Below are 15,327 nucleotides of genomic sequence, written 5' to 3'. Positions count from 1 at the left end.
TGACAATTTTTGCATTTCTAACTAGCTTCCTCCTGTACTCTAATTTCTTTCTCCTGATTGTCATTCTTGGCTGTGCTTCATATTCTGATTAATCATCTCATTTGCTACAGGTAGTTCTAAGATAGATACTGTACAGGGAGCAGCATTCTTACATTTCTTAAATGTACCTTATTAAATTTACTTGTGTTTTCTAAATAAATATGATTTCAACCTTTATTCAGGATGTGCTATACTTTGTGTTAGATCTTTGGGTGATTTTTGAACGATACGGAGTGATTTCTTTGCTGGTCTGCCCCAACCCCACTTTTCCCATAGGCCCCATTATTTCTGTTAAGTGATTTCCTACTAAGTGAGGTGCCACGGGAATGCAACAACAGCATTAGAGGAGAACTACCTGTACTTATGTTTGCACAATGATAGGTTTTTTTCCTTAAGCTTGATGCGTTCCTTAATTTGTTTAATTAAGCACAGACTGTGGCTCTCCTCTTGGAACTTTTGAATACAGTAGGAATATACTTACTTTGATATTCTGAAATATCCCCATATGTCTATTGTTGCTTTGCAATCTATCAGGCCTAGTATGCCAGCTCATGTCAGTGAACTCAGCTTTCATGCCCAAAGTTGTCCACATCTCAAACTCTCAAAAGCATTCTATGAATTCCTTACCTCGGTTCCAACTGCCAATTTGATTTGTCCAGTGTCTACACATGATTATCACAGCCACCCAATATTTTTTCTTGTACATTTTGTCCTACACTGTGGTTATTCCTAAGACGCCTGTAGATCACTCATGATAGTGACTTCTTTCCCTTAATATTAGTCTTCAAACTGATTCTACGTCATTATCACATGAGCCAATTACTGCACAAATGCCATCCTTGATTATTAGTTCTACTCCTCCACCTTTACCTGGCTTCTTACTCTTCTTGAATATCATATACAATGGCATTACCATCACTGAATCATTCACCATCAAAATACTGGGGCTCACTACTGATCAGGAACTTAATGGTAACTGGGACACCGATCCATAATTCACAACTGGGTATTCAGTGGCGAGTAACTAATTTCCTGACTCCCCAGAACCTGCCCACCATCTTAAAAAACTGACATCAGAAGAAAGGTGAAATACTTGCCATGGCCTGAGTTCAGCTCCAATAATATTTGGCAAGTTTCACCATCCAGGATGAGGCAGCCCACTTGATCAGCAGCCTGACCATCAATTTAAAGACCAAACCATACCTTCAGCAGTGTGTAAACACATTCACATAAGGCTAAAGGAGATAGAAATCTAATGCCATTCTGAAGTTATTTTTAAGTAAAATGCATAAAACTGCATTTAATTAAATTAAACCCAAATGAATTACTCAACATTGGAAATAAATACTACAGAATTTGTTAATCCTGCTGCACACAACAGAAACAGTTATCACTGACCATGGCTGGGAGGCAAACAGCCAGTCAACTCAAATTCACTTTAAAATGAAGAACTACCTTACATGTGAAAAATGAAATTATTCTGATCAGAAGCTACTTACAAAAGATTTAAATTAGGTATTACCTTGTTTTTCGCAAACACCAGGAATCTTCAAAAACAAAATAATCGACACCGAGTCTTATGAGCCCATTCTTCACTTCCTCTGCTGATTTCCGACTGTACATTGCATACACTTGCTTTGTCCTTTCTCTATTCAAGAATAAGCAGAGGGTTTATTACCTAATTAAACATATTTAAGCGAGGGCAGGAGCATGGTGAGCACAATACCTCCAGAATGGGGCTTTAACTGGGGTTGATTTGGGGAAAATTCAAAGCAGAGGTGATGAAAAAGACAGGATGGATGTGAGGGAGCAGAGAAAGAGTCAGGAGAGGGGTGAAGAGTGAGGCGGGGAATGAATTGAAGGTTGAAAAATTGAAGGGGGGGATTGGGAAGAGCAAAGCATTGGAATGGAAAACTGCAAGATTAGAGAATGGGGGAGAGGGTGATTTAGCAGGGGAGACAGGAGCGAGGGTGGAATCCTATGGGGAAAATGGAGGGGTTTGGGCAAGCATGGGACTGTAAAGGTGGGAAGGGGATCAGTTTCACCCAACTGTCAACAGATCGGATAAAGTTGGCTTTACTGCAGTAAGATTGGTAGCACGATACAGAGAGTGACATGTGAATCTTATAAAAGAGGGAGGTACAAATAAATAACAATGACAATTGCAGGAAATGCCTCTAACTGAGAAAACTGGAGATCAGATAATCAGAATTGAGTTGGAGGAAGGACAAAATTTACTTTGAGAAATGGCAGTCACCTGACTGAGGGATGGGGGATGGTAATGGTGGAGAGAATGAAGTGATGTGAAGACATTTATTGCTTCAGAAGGAAAACTGTAAGCATTTGCTGGTTCAGAAATGCAAAAAAGGGACATGCTACACAAGAAAGTAATATATGGGAAAGACAGAATACATAATTTTACCACAGAACTGAGATAGCTGCATGCTGTTGTCAATCACTGCATCTTCTCTAACTAAACACTTGATCGTGGCTCTCACAGCAGGATGCAATGGGAACAGAGTAGTGCTACAAGTTAATTACCAACCAGTTATTACACTCCTGTGCAATTTAAAGAGAACATTAAGTAATCACATTGTGTTAGCAATGTAATAGTGAGAACAATAAAGTAATTGCTAACCTCAGTCCAGCATCTTCGTAATGTGGGTGATTTACAATAGGTCGTCCTGTAGATAATTTGATGCTAGCCATTGTGGGCATAGCCCCAGCAAACACAGCATCTGCAATGTGAATTAATTATTGCATTTTCTCATTAGCACCTCTATTTTACTGACATCTGATTTTAAAATATCACTAATTAAGTTCCAAAATCAAATGAATTAGAATTACAAAGAAGGAGGCCAGTCAGCTATTAAGACTGAACTGTCATTCAACTAGATCATGGCCAATCTTCTACCTGTGCAATAAAATGCTGAATCTCCATATTCATGACATGATACATAGAAATCTACCAAATTCTGAACTGAATACAGTCGATGACTGATCCCCCATAGCCCTTTGGGGGAGATAATTCCTAAGAATCACTACTCTCTGAGCACAGAAGCTCAGATTTTGCTTCTAGAAGAATTACTGTTTATTTTCAGACTGTGTTCCCTGGTTATAGATGCCACCACCAGTCCCCAGAAATGATAATGGACCAGCAATCTATAAACCCAAGCTAATGCTCCTCAATGTTTTGAGGAAGGGTCACCAGACCCAAAACATCAACTCTGATTTCTCCTTACAGTTGCTGCCTGACCTGCTGAGCTTTTCCAGCAAGTGTAATGCTCTGGGCACATGGATTCATGGCAATTAGGGGAATTTAAATTCAAACAACAGAACTGGAATTGAAAGCTAGGTCTCAGTTTTAATGGTCAACATTGCTATCATTGATGTGTTAAAACAATTCTTTAGGGATGGAAGTCTGCTATCCTTACCCGTATCTGACCTATGTGTAACTCCAGAGTCACAGCAATATGGTTAAGTTTTGACTGCTTTATGAAAGATGCTTGCATTGAATCAGTTTAAAGCAAAAAAAATGCTGGCTTTTCCATTGATACCCACATCCCATAAAAAGAATAAAGAAAAGCTAAACCTGAAAAAGGTGAAAATATTAACTTGATTCTAGGCAGGTGGATGCCAAATGGCTTGATCACTTTTCCTAACTGTCTCCTCACCCTGAATAAAAACAGGAGCTTCACTCAAACAGCACTCTGTTTCTACAAGTTTCTTTCATTTACCCTTTTTCTCCATTGTCAGATTTTACATATATAACTATAATTGGTCACCAACACTGATAACATTGCTTAATTTGAAACAATTTGCTTAGGGATCCTCATAATGCAGTTTCCCCTTTCATTAACTGCCTCAAAACCTGACTGTTGTCTCAAATAACGCAGCAATTTTAAACTAATGCAGGAGCAACAGGGTTAGTCACAGGAAGATGCAATCAAGGCTTTGTGAAGAACAGAGAAGCAAATAAAAGTTGCAGCTGAGCAAGCATGGTTTTGGCCACCTTGAAAATTGCAGGATCATTTGAAATCCCCAGTGCAAAGCACAAAATAAAAGGAAATGCTCCCCAATTAATGATAATTTTTAAACATCTGGACTGAAGGAAAAACTGGGTAACCCAGACAAAAAGGTTACAGAATGAGAGAAAATAAAAATTCACAAAACTTCCAATACCACTCTTTTGTGGGGAGATCTTCACTTAATTTTAACCGCAATTCATGGGTAATTTATCCTACATAGTGCAGAAACCTTTATATTAACCGCTGATCTTAGCTACGAGAAAACATTGGTCTATTGCACACACACAAGACTGCCCCTAGCTGAATACTACATTAAAAATCTCACCTGCAGGATCATTCTCTAAGAAATGAAAAGATCAGAATGTGATAGGGAATAAAGAGGACAAAAGTAAAATTTTGATGATGCTGATAATGTGAAGTTGATCTATTGACAAATAAATATCAACCAACCTTAGCGCCAAGCAGTCAGATTTGAACTTTACAATTGCTTATTTGATATGCCTACCTGACTGACGGGTCCATTCGCAGTATTAACATCCCTAACTTAATGAGTGCAAGTACTCAATGAAAGAACAACCAAGAAACCAGACGTGCTGCTTAGCTACCACAACAAACAGTTCAGAGATTTATATAGAAAATCTGACAGCCTAAATATCTATAGAAAAATAATTCTATCCTATATATCAGTTTACATTGGTAAATAAATTAATTTCAACAAGATTTAATGCTTGCATGCAGCCACGTTTAGGACTAACAGCACCATTTTTCCAAAGGAGCACTCTATAACACTCACCCTTTTTAGTATTTTCTTTAATCCACTCTAATAACTCCTCTTGAGGGAAGTTGCTGAACTCTCCAATGATACTCCATTGTTCCTTCAGGTTTATTGCTCCCTGTAAAGCCATTGCTGCAAGCATGACGCACACAATTACCTGGTGATGGTATTTAGTTCGAACTCGGCTAAATAGCTAACAAGAAAGGAAACAAAAAGAAGCCATAAAACAAACTTCCACTGTAATTGCTTTTATTTTGGCTTAAGGTGAGAGACAAACTGAGCAGTAAACAAATTCACAGCTCTGACAAATAAATGCACCTTGTACATAAATCTGAACAAAAGGGATTTTTTTAAAAACAGAGCTGTAGACCAAAACACGCCTTTTATTTTCACAAGCCTATATAAAAGCACAACGATAATCTGAAACATTAACTGCTTCCACTCCATATAGTTATTTACTCTTGCTGAGTACTTTTAGGATTCTCCATTGTTACTTCAGATTTCCAGCATCTGCAGTATTTTCTTTTTGATTAAAAGGACAAGATTTACTCCAGTACTTTCTGATATTTTAATGTTAAAGAAAACACTGGGGGGGGGGGGGGGGGGGGGGGGGGAAGAGTAGCATTAGAAAGAGTAGCATTAGAAAAAGTAGCAGGAATAAGGTAAACTGCCTACTGAGTCTGCTCTGCAATTCAATGATTTGGAGATGCCGGTGTTGGACTGGGGTGTACAAAATTAAAAATCACATCACCAGGTTATATTCCAACAGGTTTGATTGGAAGCACTAGTTTTCGGAGCGACGCTCCTTCATTAGGTGGTTGTGGAGGACACAATATTAAGGCACAGAATTTATACCAAAGGTTTACAGTGTGATGTAACTGAAATTATACATTGAAAAATACCTTGATTGTCTGTTGAGTCTTTCATCTGCTCGAATACCATGATAGTTTCACTTCTTTCATGTATAAATCACAAAACTTTTTTTTAAAAAAGTTGCATTCTCAGGTTAACTGTAACAATTAGTGTTAACTAGACAATGTGTTGAACGTGTTGGCCCCTGTGCTCTCCACCCTGATTTAAAGTTCACTTGGGCCATTTGGGACACCTCCTTCCCTTGGACCTCCCCATTTTTGGTGACTGACTCAACACTGATATCTATTTCAAATCCAAGAGTTCCCACAGCTACCTTGATTACACCTCCTCCCAAGCACCCCTTCCTGTAAAAACACGATTCCAATTCCTCTGCCTCCACTGTATCTGCTCACAGGAGGAATAATTCCACTCCAGGACATCCCAGGTGGCCGCCTATTTCAAGGACTGCAACTTCCCCTCCCACATGATCAATAATGACCTCCAGTGCATCTCCACTTCCCACACGTCCACCCTTGAACCCCACTGCTCTCACTGCAAGAAAATTTATATCTCACCCCCCTTCCTGCCCCCTCCATACTCCACATTCCTGATTGATTGCTTATGCCTAAAACAGACTCTTCTGCTCCTTGGATGCTACCTGACGACCTGCTACGCTTTTCCAACGCCACACATTTCAACTCTGGTTTCCAGCATCCAGTCCTCACATTCTCCTGCTTCCTATGTAAGTATATCCTTCCATAAATAAAGCAACCAAATCTGAACACAGCATTCCATGAGTGTTCTCTCACCACACCCTGTATAGTTGTAACAAAGCAACCATACTTCATGACCCTAATAGTTAAGGTCAATGTTCCATCTGCATTCCAAACTGCTTGCCCAGATCTTTCTCTCCATTTAAACAATATCCTGCTTGTCTATTCTCCCTACCAAAATGAGCAGCAAATGATTAGGAATGGTGTTTCTTTTTTCCAGACTGTGTCTATCCACATATGCAAAGCTGCAGTGGGCATTGGTGTGAAATAATATGACAGTTTTTATTGACAGAATGTAAGTGCAGTGAGAATTCAAGCAACCAGACAGATGTATTTCTGAACGCTAGCTGATGAAACCTATGTGGGGGATAGCGCCAGATCCATTTTCCTTCAGAGCAGTTACAAAACCTGGCGCCCAATTCAAATTTTTCGCTTTGCACTCATACCAAGTAGTTCTGTGTTGAGTCTCTACTTTTAGAAGGTACACCAACATTGGATAGCAATAATTGTAATATCCCCATTTTCAACTGCACATAATGTAGGACATGTAGTGCTGATTTAGTGTGCAGTACTTGACAATAACATACATCCAAGACGACATCATAAATAAGGGTTAGCTCAGTTTATGACACTTTGATCAGTTTTCACTTTGATCTTTAAAATTTTAATCTACATATCAAAACTAGAATTACATAAATCTAACGCTATAAGCAGGAAGATATTTGACCCTTCTTACAACATTTCAGTTACACTTTTCCTTTAGTGCCACATCCCACACTTTCCCTATACTCTGCATTTCCATGTACACACCATACAAAACCTATCAGATTAAGTTCTATGTTATTAAAATTAAACACCATGTATTAATTTTCTTCTTAAACACCATCAGAGGGCTATACTGCACACTGGTTGAATACTGCATCAGCACCAGAGGGCATAGAAGTAACACAGTGTTATGTTCTATCAATGAAGCTTCATCTTACCTGTCTAGAGCAAATTAGAGAAGCCATGATACACATATGAGGAGTAAGGAAAAGTTTCAGTCTCATGATGAGAATTGCCAACACTACAAAAGCAACCAACTGCAAAACATGATAGACCAGCTGTGGAGACAGAAACACAAATTCAACATTGAAATTATAAACTTTCAATCCAGCAACAACAGGCATGTCAATTTCAACTACCCACAAAGCTCTCTAATACAACTGACCGCGAAGAGGAGGGCCTGAAACTCCAGGAGACTGAAAGCAATATGGTGCAGGAACTCAGAAGAATTTTTCTGGATGTCCAGATCATTAATTTTGGGCAACATACTGTCCATCATAAAATTAGAACAGCACCCTGCCACTCCAGCAAGGAATCAAATATCTTCTAAGTCTGTATGGTAAATTGCATTCTCTATTTCTCTCCAAAAAGACAATACAAGAATTATAGAAGTCTTAGTGTAGAAAGAAGCCATTAAGCCCATTGAGTCTGAAATGCTCCAAAGAGCATCTCATCCAGACCCAGCACCCCCCATCCCATCCCTGTAACCCCATATCATCATGACCAATCCCCCTAACCTGCAAGTTACAGGGCAATTTAGCATGACTAATCCACCTAACCTGCACATCTTTGGACCGTGGGAGGAAACAGGAGCATCCAGAGGAAACCAACACAGACACAGGGAGAATGTGCAAACTCCACACAGTGTTAACCACTTGAGCTACCATGCCACCCCATATATTGCTTTGTTTTTAACAATAGCTAATTCCTTCTGGGATTGACAACCTTTTCTGAGAAGTGCTCATGGGGCCAATATATTAAAGTACTTTGGGTCTTATTCCCAGTGGACACAACAATGAAGAATTGACTGGATTTCACAATTAAGCCTTTTAATGCCCCTTGAGTGCTGGCTGCAGAATCAGGGAAATCAAACAGAGAACGTACCCACTGGCCAAAAAAAAAAATCAAGATTTATGTCAAAGGTAAAGTCAGACCGAATGGTTACATCCAATAGAGGTGTTTAAATTCTGGCCAACAATAAATGGAAGGAAAAGTCTATTCATTTTGTTCACTCCAATAAGTCAGAAATTGTGGTCAAAATTTCAATTTATTTTCTTCTCTAGAGCAGATTTTGATGCAGAAGGAAGGAAATGCTGATAAGAAACCAAGGATACCCATTTGCATACAAAGCAATCAGGAGATTGCTAACAAGAGAGCAAGCCTAATATAGTCAATGAGGTCTGTGATTGGTCCAGCAGAAATTGGTTTGCATTGAGTTCATCACCTTATAGTTATGGATAAAAAAAAACGAATCAGTAAAATAAAATTCACCTCAAAATTGTTTTTAGCCAGTAAAATAGTTACAGCTTAATTCTGAGGGCTAAAGGAATCAAATTGGGATATGGGAATTGGATGATCAACCATGATCATACTGAATGGCAGAGCAGGCTTGAAGGGCCTAAAGGCCTACTCCTGCTTGTATTTTATATGTTTTATATGCAATGACTAGACAACTATATCTTGGATGCAATCAACGCAAAGTTTTCTTCCCATTATTTGGATCACGAAGTACATTAAGCTGTTTTACCTCTCCTCGGGTTGGATGTTTCTTCCTAAAAAAGAAAGAGAAATTTAATTAAAACATAGAAACAGAAGATTGGCATGAACCATTTAACCCCTCGAGCCTGCTCTGCCATTCAATATGATCGTGGCTAATCATTAAACTCAATACCCTAATCCTACCCTCCCCTATACCTTAATCCGTTTAGCTACAAAAGCAACAGCTACCTACTTCCTGAAATCACAATGATTTGGACTCAATATACTTTGTGGTAGTGAATTCTATAGGCTCTCCACTCTCTGGGATGAGAAGAAATTTCTCCTCATTTCAGTCTTAAAAGGTTTACTCTTCATCCTTACAACTATGATCCTGGTCCTGGACTGAATTGTTGCAGTGTCCGTTCATCCACTGCCATAGCATCTGTGATGACATGACCGTTACATTCAGTACTTCTCCAGAGCAGAGAAACTACGCCACGTCCTTCGCAGCTTGCAGCATGTTACTGATGACGATGAACATCTCACCAAGACCATCTATACATGTCCACTGCTCTTTCTCAAACTGCCACCTAACCTCAAACACACAAGTGCTCAAAGCAAACTACCCAGCCTTCAGGAGCACAGCAATGTCTGCAAAACATGAGTTCATCTGCATGGAAACTACATACTCATGCAACTCAGTCAATGTTGTCTACTTCATAAGCTGCAGGAAAGGACACCCCGAGACATGGTATCTCAGAGAGACCATGCAGACACTACGACAATGGATGAACAAACACCATGCAACAATTGCCAGGCAGGAGTGTTCCCTCCCAATCGGGGAACACTTCAGCAGTCAAGAACATTCAGCCTCCGATTTTCAGGTAAGTGCCCTCCAAGGCAGCTTTTGAGATACATAACAATGCAGAACAGCTGAGCAGAAACTGATAACCAAATTCTGTGCTTATGACGACAGCCTCAACTGTGACCTTGTGTTCATGCCATGCTACATGTAACCTCACCATACTACTGTTTGTAAAATCTTCCTTACAATTCAGTTTTGACACTTTTATCTTGATTACCTGTTACTTTGGTTAGACCCTTGTCATGAAACTCTTATACCCCTATTCATTTTATTCTAGCCATTTAGTTTGTCTCTAGCACTATCTTATTTTGATTATTTATAATTATCTCTCTGCCATAATTCATCAATTCATAGGTCATCCCTTCATTTGCTATTCAGCAGTTGACACTTTACTCACACCATTTGGCACTCGTGATCACCTGCAAAGACTTGTTATTCAGCTTGTCGACACTCTACTCAGACTATTTATACTTACCTGTTGACATTTTTAATTACCTGGAATTATCTTGCCATTATCCATCCGCCTATATATTCTGTGCCAGTGTGCTTCCCTCCACCACCTGAAGAAGCAGCGCTCCGAAAGCTTGCAATTTTAAATAAACCTGTTGGACTCTAACCTGGTGTTATGCAACTTCTGAGTTACTGAAAAATACCACAGCTGAGAAGTGTAATTTAAACTCTAAATATGCAATTTCCAGAAATTCTCCCTTTTTCCGATTCTTCCTTTCGGGTCTAAGGATATTTTCCTCTTGAGCAGGTTACCCTGAAGGAATGTTGCTTTGATATTGAATTACACGTCCAACAAAAAAAAAATTGGTAAAATTGACTGAAATGATTTTCAAAATTTCCTTTCCAACATAGGAGTATATACCCAAATCTCTCTCGCCCCAAATCAACATTCTTCAAAGCCTCCAGCTACTAACCTAATTTTGGCATTACTGGTCCAGTATGGTCACTCATTACTGTACAAATCCATCTACAATGACAATGCAGGTTGATCTCTACTGTCAACTTCCAAATATAATTGGAATCTTTTCCAGTTCCGTAACGCTCTTGGTTCAGTCTCCTTCGTCATCATTCTACCAGTAATCACAGACACTTCCAGATCGTTGGGCTCTCCAGTAACCATGCTAACCTGTCACCTTGTTAAACTGTGGCCTCTTTTCTCACATTGACAGCTCTTTGACTATTCCTTTCAGGATGTTAGCTAGAAATCCTCTCTACTGGAGATGATCTTTTCCTCCTAAACATACGCTCTGAACCAGTATTGGAACTAGTTCTCCAATCTCATACCACCTGCTGCCAGTCAGTAACCCTCAATTCTTGTCCCTCATTTTGGAAATTTAGACAGTTTTTCATATTTTTCCACAAACCTGTCTGTACATTTCAGTACCATGGCAATTTTCCAGGTGGTGGACCCTGCAAGTCGATAAGTTATCTGCAAATCTACTTTGGGTATATGATTGCCAGATTATCTTTTCATGTTTTCCACAATCAGCAACTGTGTTGGTATGCATCACTTTAACAGTTTTTGCCCCTTACGTTCTAAATAATAGAAATCATGGGGATATGAAGTACCTGATGCTTTATCATCAACACCTTAACCCATGTTCAGAGTCTGAAAATTCATAACTTATCTCAGTTACTTGTGAAGAATGCACCTTTACAGTCTAATTTCTATGTTGCACATATTATGAAAAACTGGACAGTTTTCTTGTCCTGCCCAATAACACTGATCCTTTCCATTTCCTGTGCCCTTCTCTTTTACAGTAAATCATGTACCAGATCTGAAATCTCCCCCAGACAATCTGGTGTGATATCTCAATGCTCTAATTTTTTTTTCCTAACACTTCAGCTTTAATGAACACTTTCCTTTAAACAAGTAACACATTTAGATTGGTGCAAAATAAAATGAAGTTGTCCCTTCTATTGCTGCCAGGAAGTCATGCAATATTGAAGGCAAATTCTGTTCTACTAATTGGACGGGTTGTACCCCCCAAACATCTGACAGTACTTTGTGAAACATCTCATCAATGGTTTCTTTTGCACAAGCTATTGCTGAATGCACTTTCTGCAACAATATGCATTATTATAGTAGTTAAGCTCTAGCATGTCCCAAAATTCATCATTTGCAAATTTATTTCTATTTTGTTGCCCCACTTTACTAAGGTTTTGCCCATTACAGGTTATCTGTCCTTACTGTTTGTCACCATAGAGATGCCAAAAATGGTCACTATATCTACAGAATATAATTTGCAAAATATTTTTTCCTATATCTTCAGATCCTTGTCTACCAATTCATTAAATTCCTGAACGAAATGAACGCATTTAACCTGATGTGGTACTGTCTGATGATATTTAATACAAGTAATACACTGTATGTCATTTGTTCTACAAGAGATTAATATTCTCCATCCAAAACCCCAACATTCTTTAACGGCCTTTTTTTTGTGAAGAGTTCATGCTTTTTCCATATAATCGTTTTCTTAGCAGCCAGACTCTCTTCTGCAGTTGTCAATAACACATCTTTGACCTCTTGGTAAGAAGCACCAGATTTTTGGTTGTATTCCATTATGTCTCAATCCCATGAATTGTGAGATTACTGTATTACTAAATATAAATGTTTCATCATTCTTCATGTCTAAATGGATTTTTGCTTTTTTTTTCATTCAAAGACTTCGTAATAATGGCATGTCACTCTGGATACCACTGGTGTTTATGAAGTGTTGCAACCCTATGGTTTCCAAATAGGAGTTCAGCCAATCAGCACCACAAACTGATGAGATCCAGCAATTAGGGCACAACTGAATAAGTAACTATGATACCTACTGGCTGACCTATTGACCATGATCAAAATATTTTCTTGCTGCTCATCCTGATTGTATGTGCTTAGAACCATTTGTTTCATGAATTGCTTCAAATACTTCATTCTTTACCCTTGGACAATTCCTGACATAGGTTTATTTAGAGTCACACCAGAAACATCTATTAACTTGGGTTTTTGGGATTCATTTGTTGCTGTCACTCCAAATCCTGCATTTTCCCTTGATTCAAGAATCTATAAAAGATACGAATCACATTGTTAAGTAATTCCAACACCATACAGGTTGTCTGTGACTAGACCCCCCCCCACCCCTTTGACTTTAAGAGTCATCCATTCTCTGCATCATCGTAGAACTTCTGACACGTCCTGTGAAGACCATAAGATATGGGAGCAGAATTAGGCCATTTGGCCCATCAGGTCTACTCTGTCATTCCATCATGGCGATAAGTTTCTCAACCTATTCTACTGCCTTCAGAGTTGTACAAAAGTTTTATGTGAATCTTTATAATAGTACACGTCAATCCCTACCTTTCCCTGTCCAGAAGCCAACACCCACTACAGAAAATGCAGCTTCTTCTTTAAAAGCATAAATACACCAATCAGCAAAATAACAAAATCATTCAACTAACAAATAACACACCAAAAACCAAAATCAACATTAAAAAAAAGGGGGAAAACAACAGAGAGGATTAGATCAAGAGAGTGTTGGGAGTGGGAGTGGTGCCTACCTATCAAAAACTCAGCTCTGTTTAAACTATAAAAATTCCCACTACCAAATTCATCAACCACTCAGGATTGCTGAGTGCCTGGAGACAATCTCTCCCAGAATTCCAGAAACTTAAGCATCATAACAGTCTGACTATTGGGACTCTGGAGAGTTCCTGCCAGTTTGGTGGATGGATTCAGCACACTGAATCCACCAGAGTCTTCGCCGCGACTTGGATAATTATAAGCAATGTAGCATAAATCAATTTTTGACAACGTCCAGAGGGTCTCTGGACCAGAGGTATTAACTCTGATTTCTCTCCACAGGTACAGGCAGACCTGCTGAGCTTTTGCAGCAATTTCTGTTTTTGTGCCCTTGGATCTATGCTGGTGTGTGTTTGATGTTATGTTTTTCTCAGGGTGAGCAAGCAATAATAGTGCTCTTCCTTACACTGAAGGAACACTCATAATTAGCTCTAATTAATCGTATTAACTACATTTTTATTGAAGTGTGATATTGCTGTGTGCTTAAAAAAGATGGGTAAATATTTGTTGCGACCAACCAAGATGGTTGAAAAGAGGGGAGCCGATTTACCCCTCAACTGGTTGTAAACAATCGACACCCAAACAATGAGAGGAGAAGTTTCAATTAACACAAGTAGGAAGCCCAGGACATCAGGATAAAGAAGAAACAAGGCTGAAAGTATTTGAAACTATCTGTAACCAGAAGTGCCAAGTGCGAAGTCTGCTTTAGTCTCTGGATCAATATTTGATTCACTCAGCATGATTAGGAAATGGCTGGTTTCTCTGAATACAAAAGTATTTGGCCCTGAAAGCATACCTGTTTTTAGTGAAAAGTTGAATACCAAGCTGTTCCAGTACGTTAGGAGAATACCAGCAGCTACCCAACAGCGTGATAAATTCCCTAGGCATGTCTTGTTCACAAACTGGTGTGAAACTCCAACTCTATTGCTAGTTCAACAGTCTACTTTTGATCTTCAGGTAATGGAAGGTGACAAGAATAATGCTATAAAGCTGCATTTAATCATGACTTGCTTAATGATGCTCAATTTGGGTAGTGTCCTAAGTCTAACCCTCTTCTGCTGCTTCAACAATGAATTTTCCTCCAATATAAGTCAGAGGTCAGGATATTTGCTGATGTTTGTTTGCAGTTTTCAGATTCTTTCCCAATTTACTAGAAAATGAAGTAGCTTGTCTTCCTATGTAGAAAGATCTAAACAAAAACAAACTTAGAGGCACGGACAGATAAGTGACAGTAATATTAATTCCACACATACGTTGGATAATAATCATCTCCTACGCCATTACCATCGCTGAATCCCCAATAGCAACATTCTGTAAATCACCATTGACTAGAATCTGGACCAGCCATGTAAATTCTATGGCTGCAAGAGCAGATCAGAGACCAGGAACTTTGGAACAAATCACTCAACTTCTGACCTCCCAGTGCCCTGTCAACATCTACAAGGATCGAAATCGACGTTTCGGGCAAAATCCCTTCATCAGGAATAAAGGCAGTGAGCCTTATCTCTCCATGCTTCAGGCTCACTGCCTTTATTCCTGATGAAGGGCTTTTGCCCGAAACGTTGATTTCGCTGCTCGTTGGATGCTGCCTGAACTGCTGTGCTCTTCCAGCACCACTAATCCAGTATTTGCTTTCCAGCATCTGCAGTCATTGTTTTTACCTCAACATCTACAAGGTCCAAGTTAGGAGAATTGTCAAGTACTGCAGCTCCAACACACAAGAGGTTTGAAGCTATCCAGGTCAAAGCAACCTGCTTGCCTGACATCTCATTCACTACCCATGCAATGTGGCAGCAATATGTACTAGGGATAGCATTAGGCTAAACCTAACCACCATCTATAGGAAGCTCAGCAGGAACCAACCAACGCTCCTCCTTTGGCAGCATCTTATAAATCTG

The 15,327-nt window shown here is 39.2% G+C and overlaps 1 protein-coding gene across 4 annotated transcripts in view; it reads right to left on the bottom strand.

The window, feature by feature from the left end:
• The window catches only part of dpy19l1l (dpy-19-like 1, like (H. sapiens)), an 88,518-nt gene that overhangs the window by 2,111 nt on the left and 71,080 nt on the right, over nt 1-15,327 (bottom strand). For all 4 annotated transcript variants that reach the window (XM_072571008.1, XM_072571009.1, XM_072571010.1 and 1 more), the window contains 5 exons: nt 9,040-9,064; nt 7,451-7,570; nt 4,861-5,035; nt 2,678-2,777; nt 1,562-1,687 (listed from right to left, as the gene is read on the bottom strand). In XM_072571008.1, the coding sequence (XP_072427109.1) occupies nt 1,562-1,687; nt 2,678-2,777; nt 4,861-5,035; nt 7,451-7,570; nt 9,040-9,064 (546 nt within the window). The remainder of the gene's footprint in view (nt 1-1,561; nt 1,688-2,677; nt 2,778-4,860; nt 5,036-7,450; nt 7,571-9,039; nt 9,065-15,327) is intronic.

The sequence above is a fragment of the Chiloscyllium punctatum genome, chromosome 5 (assembly GCF_047496795.1).
Source record: "Chiloscyllium punctatum isolate Juve2018m chromosome 5, sChiPun1.3, whole genome shotgun sequence".
Lineage (NCBI taxonomy): Eukaryota > Metazoa > Chordata > Chondrichthyes > Orectolobiformes > Hemiscylliidae > Chiloscyllium > Chiloscyllium punctatum.
The sequence above is the reverse complement of the archived record's forward strand: the minus strand, read 5'-3'. Positions and strand labels throughout refer to the sequence as shown.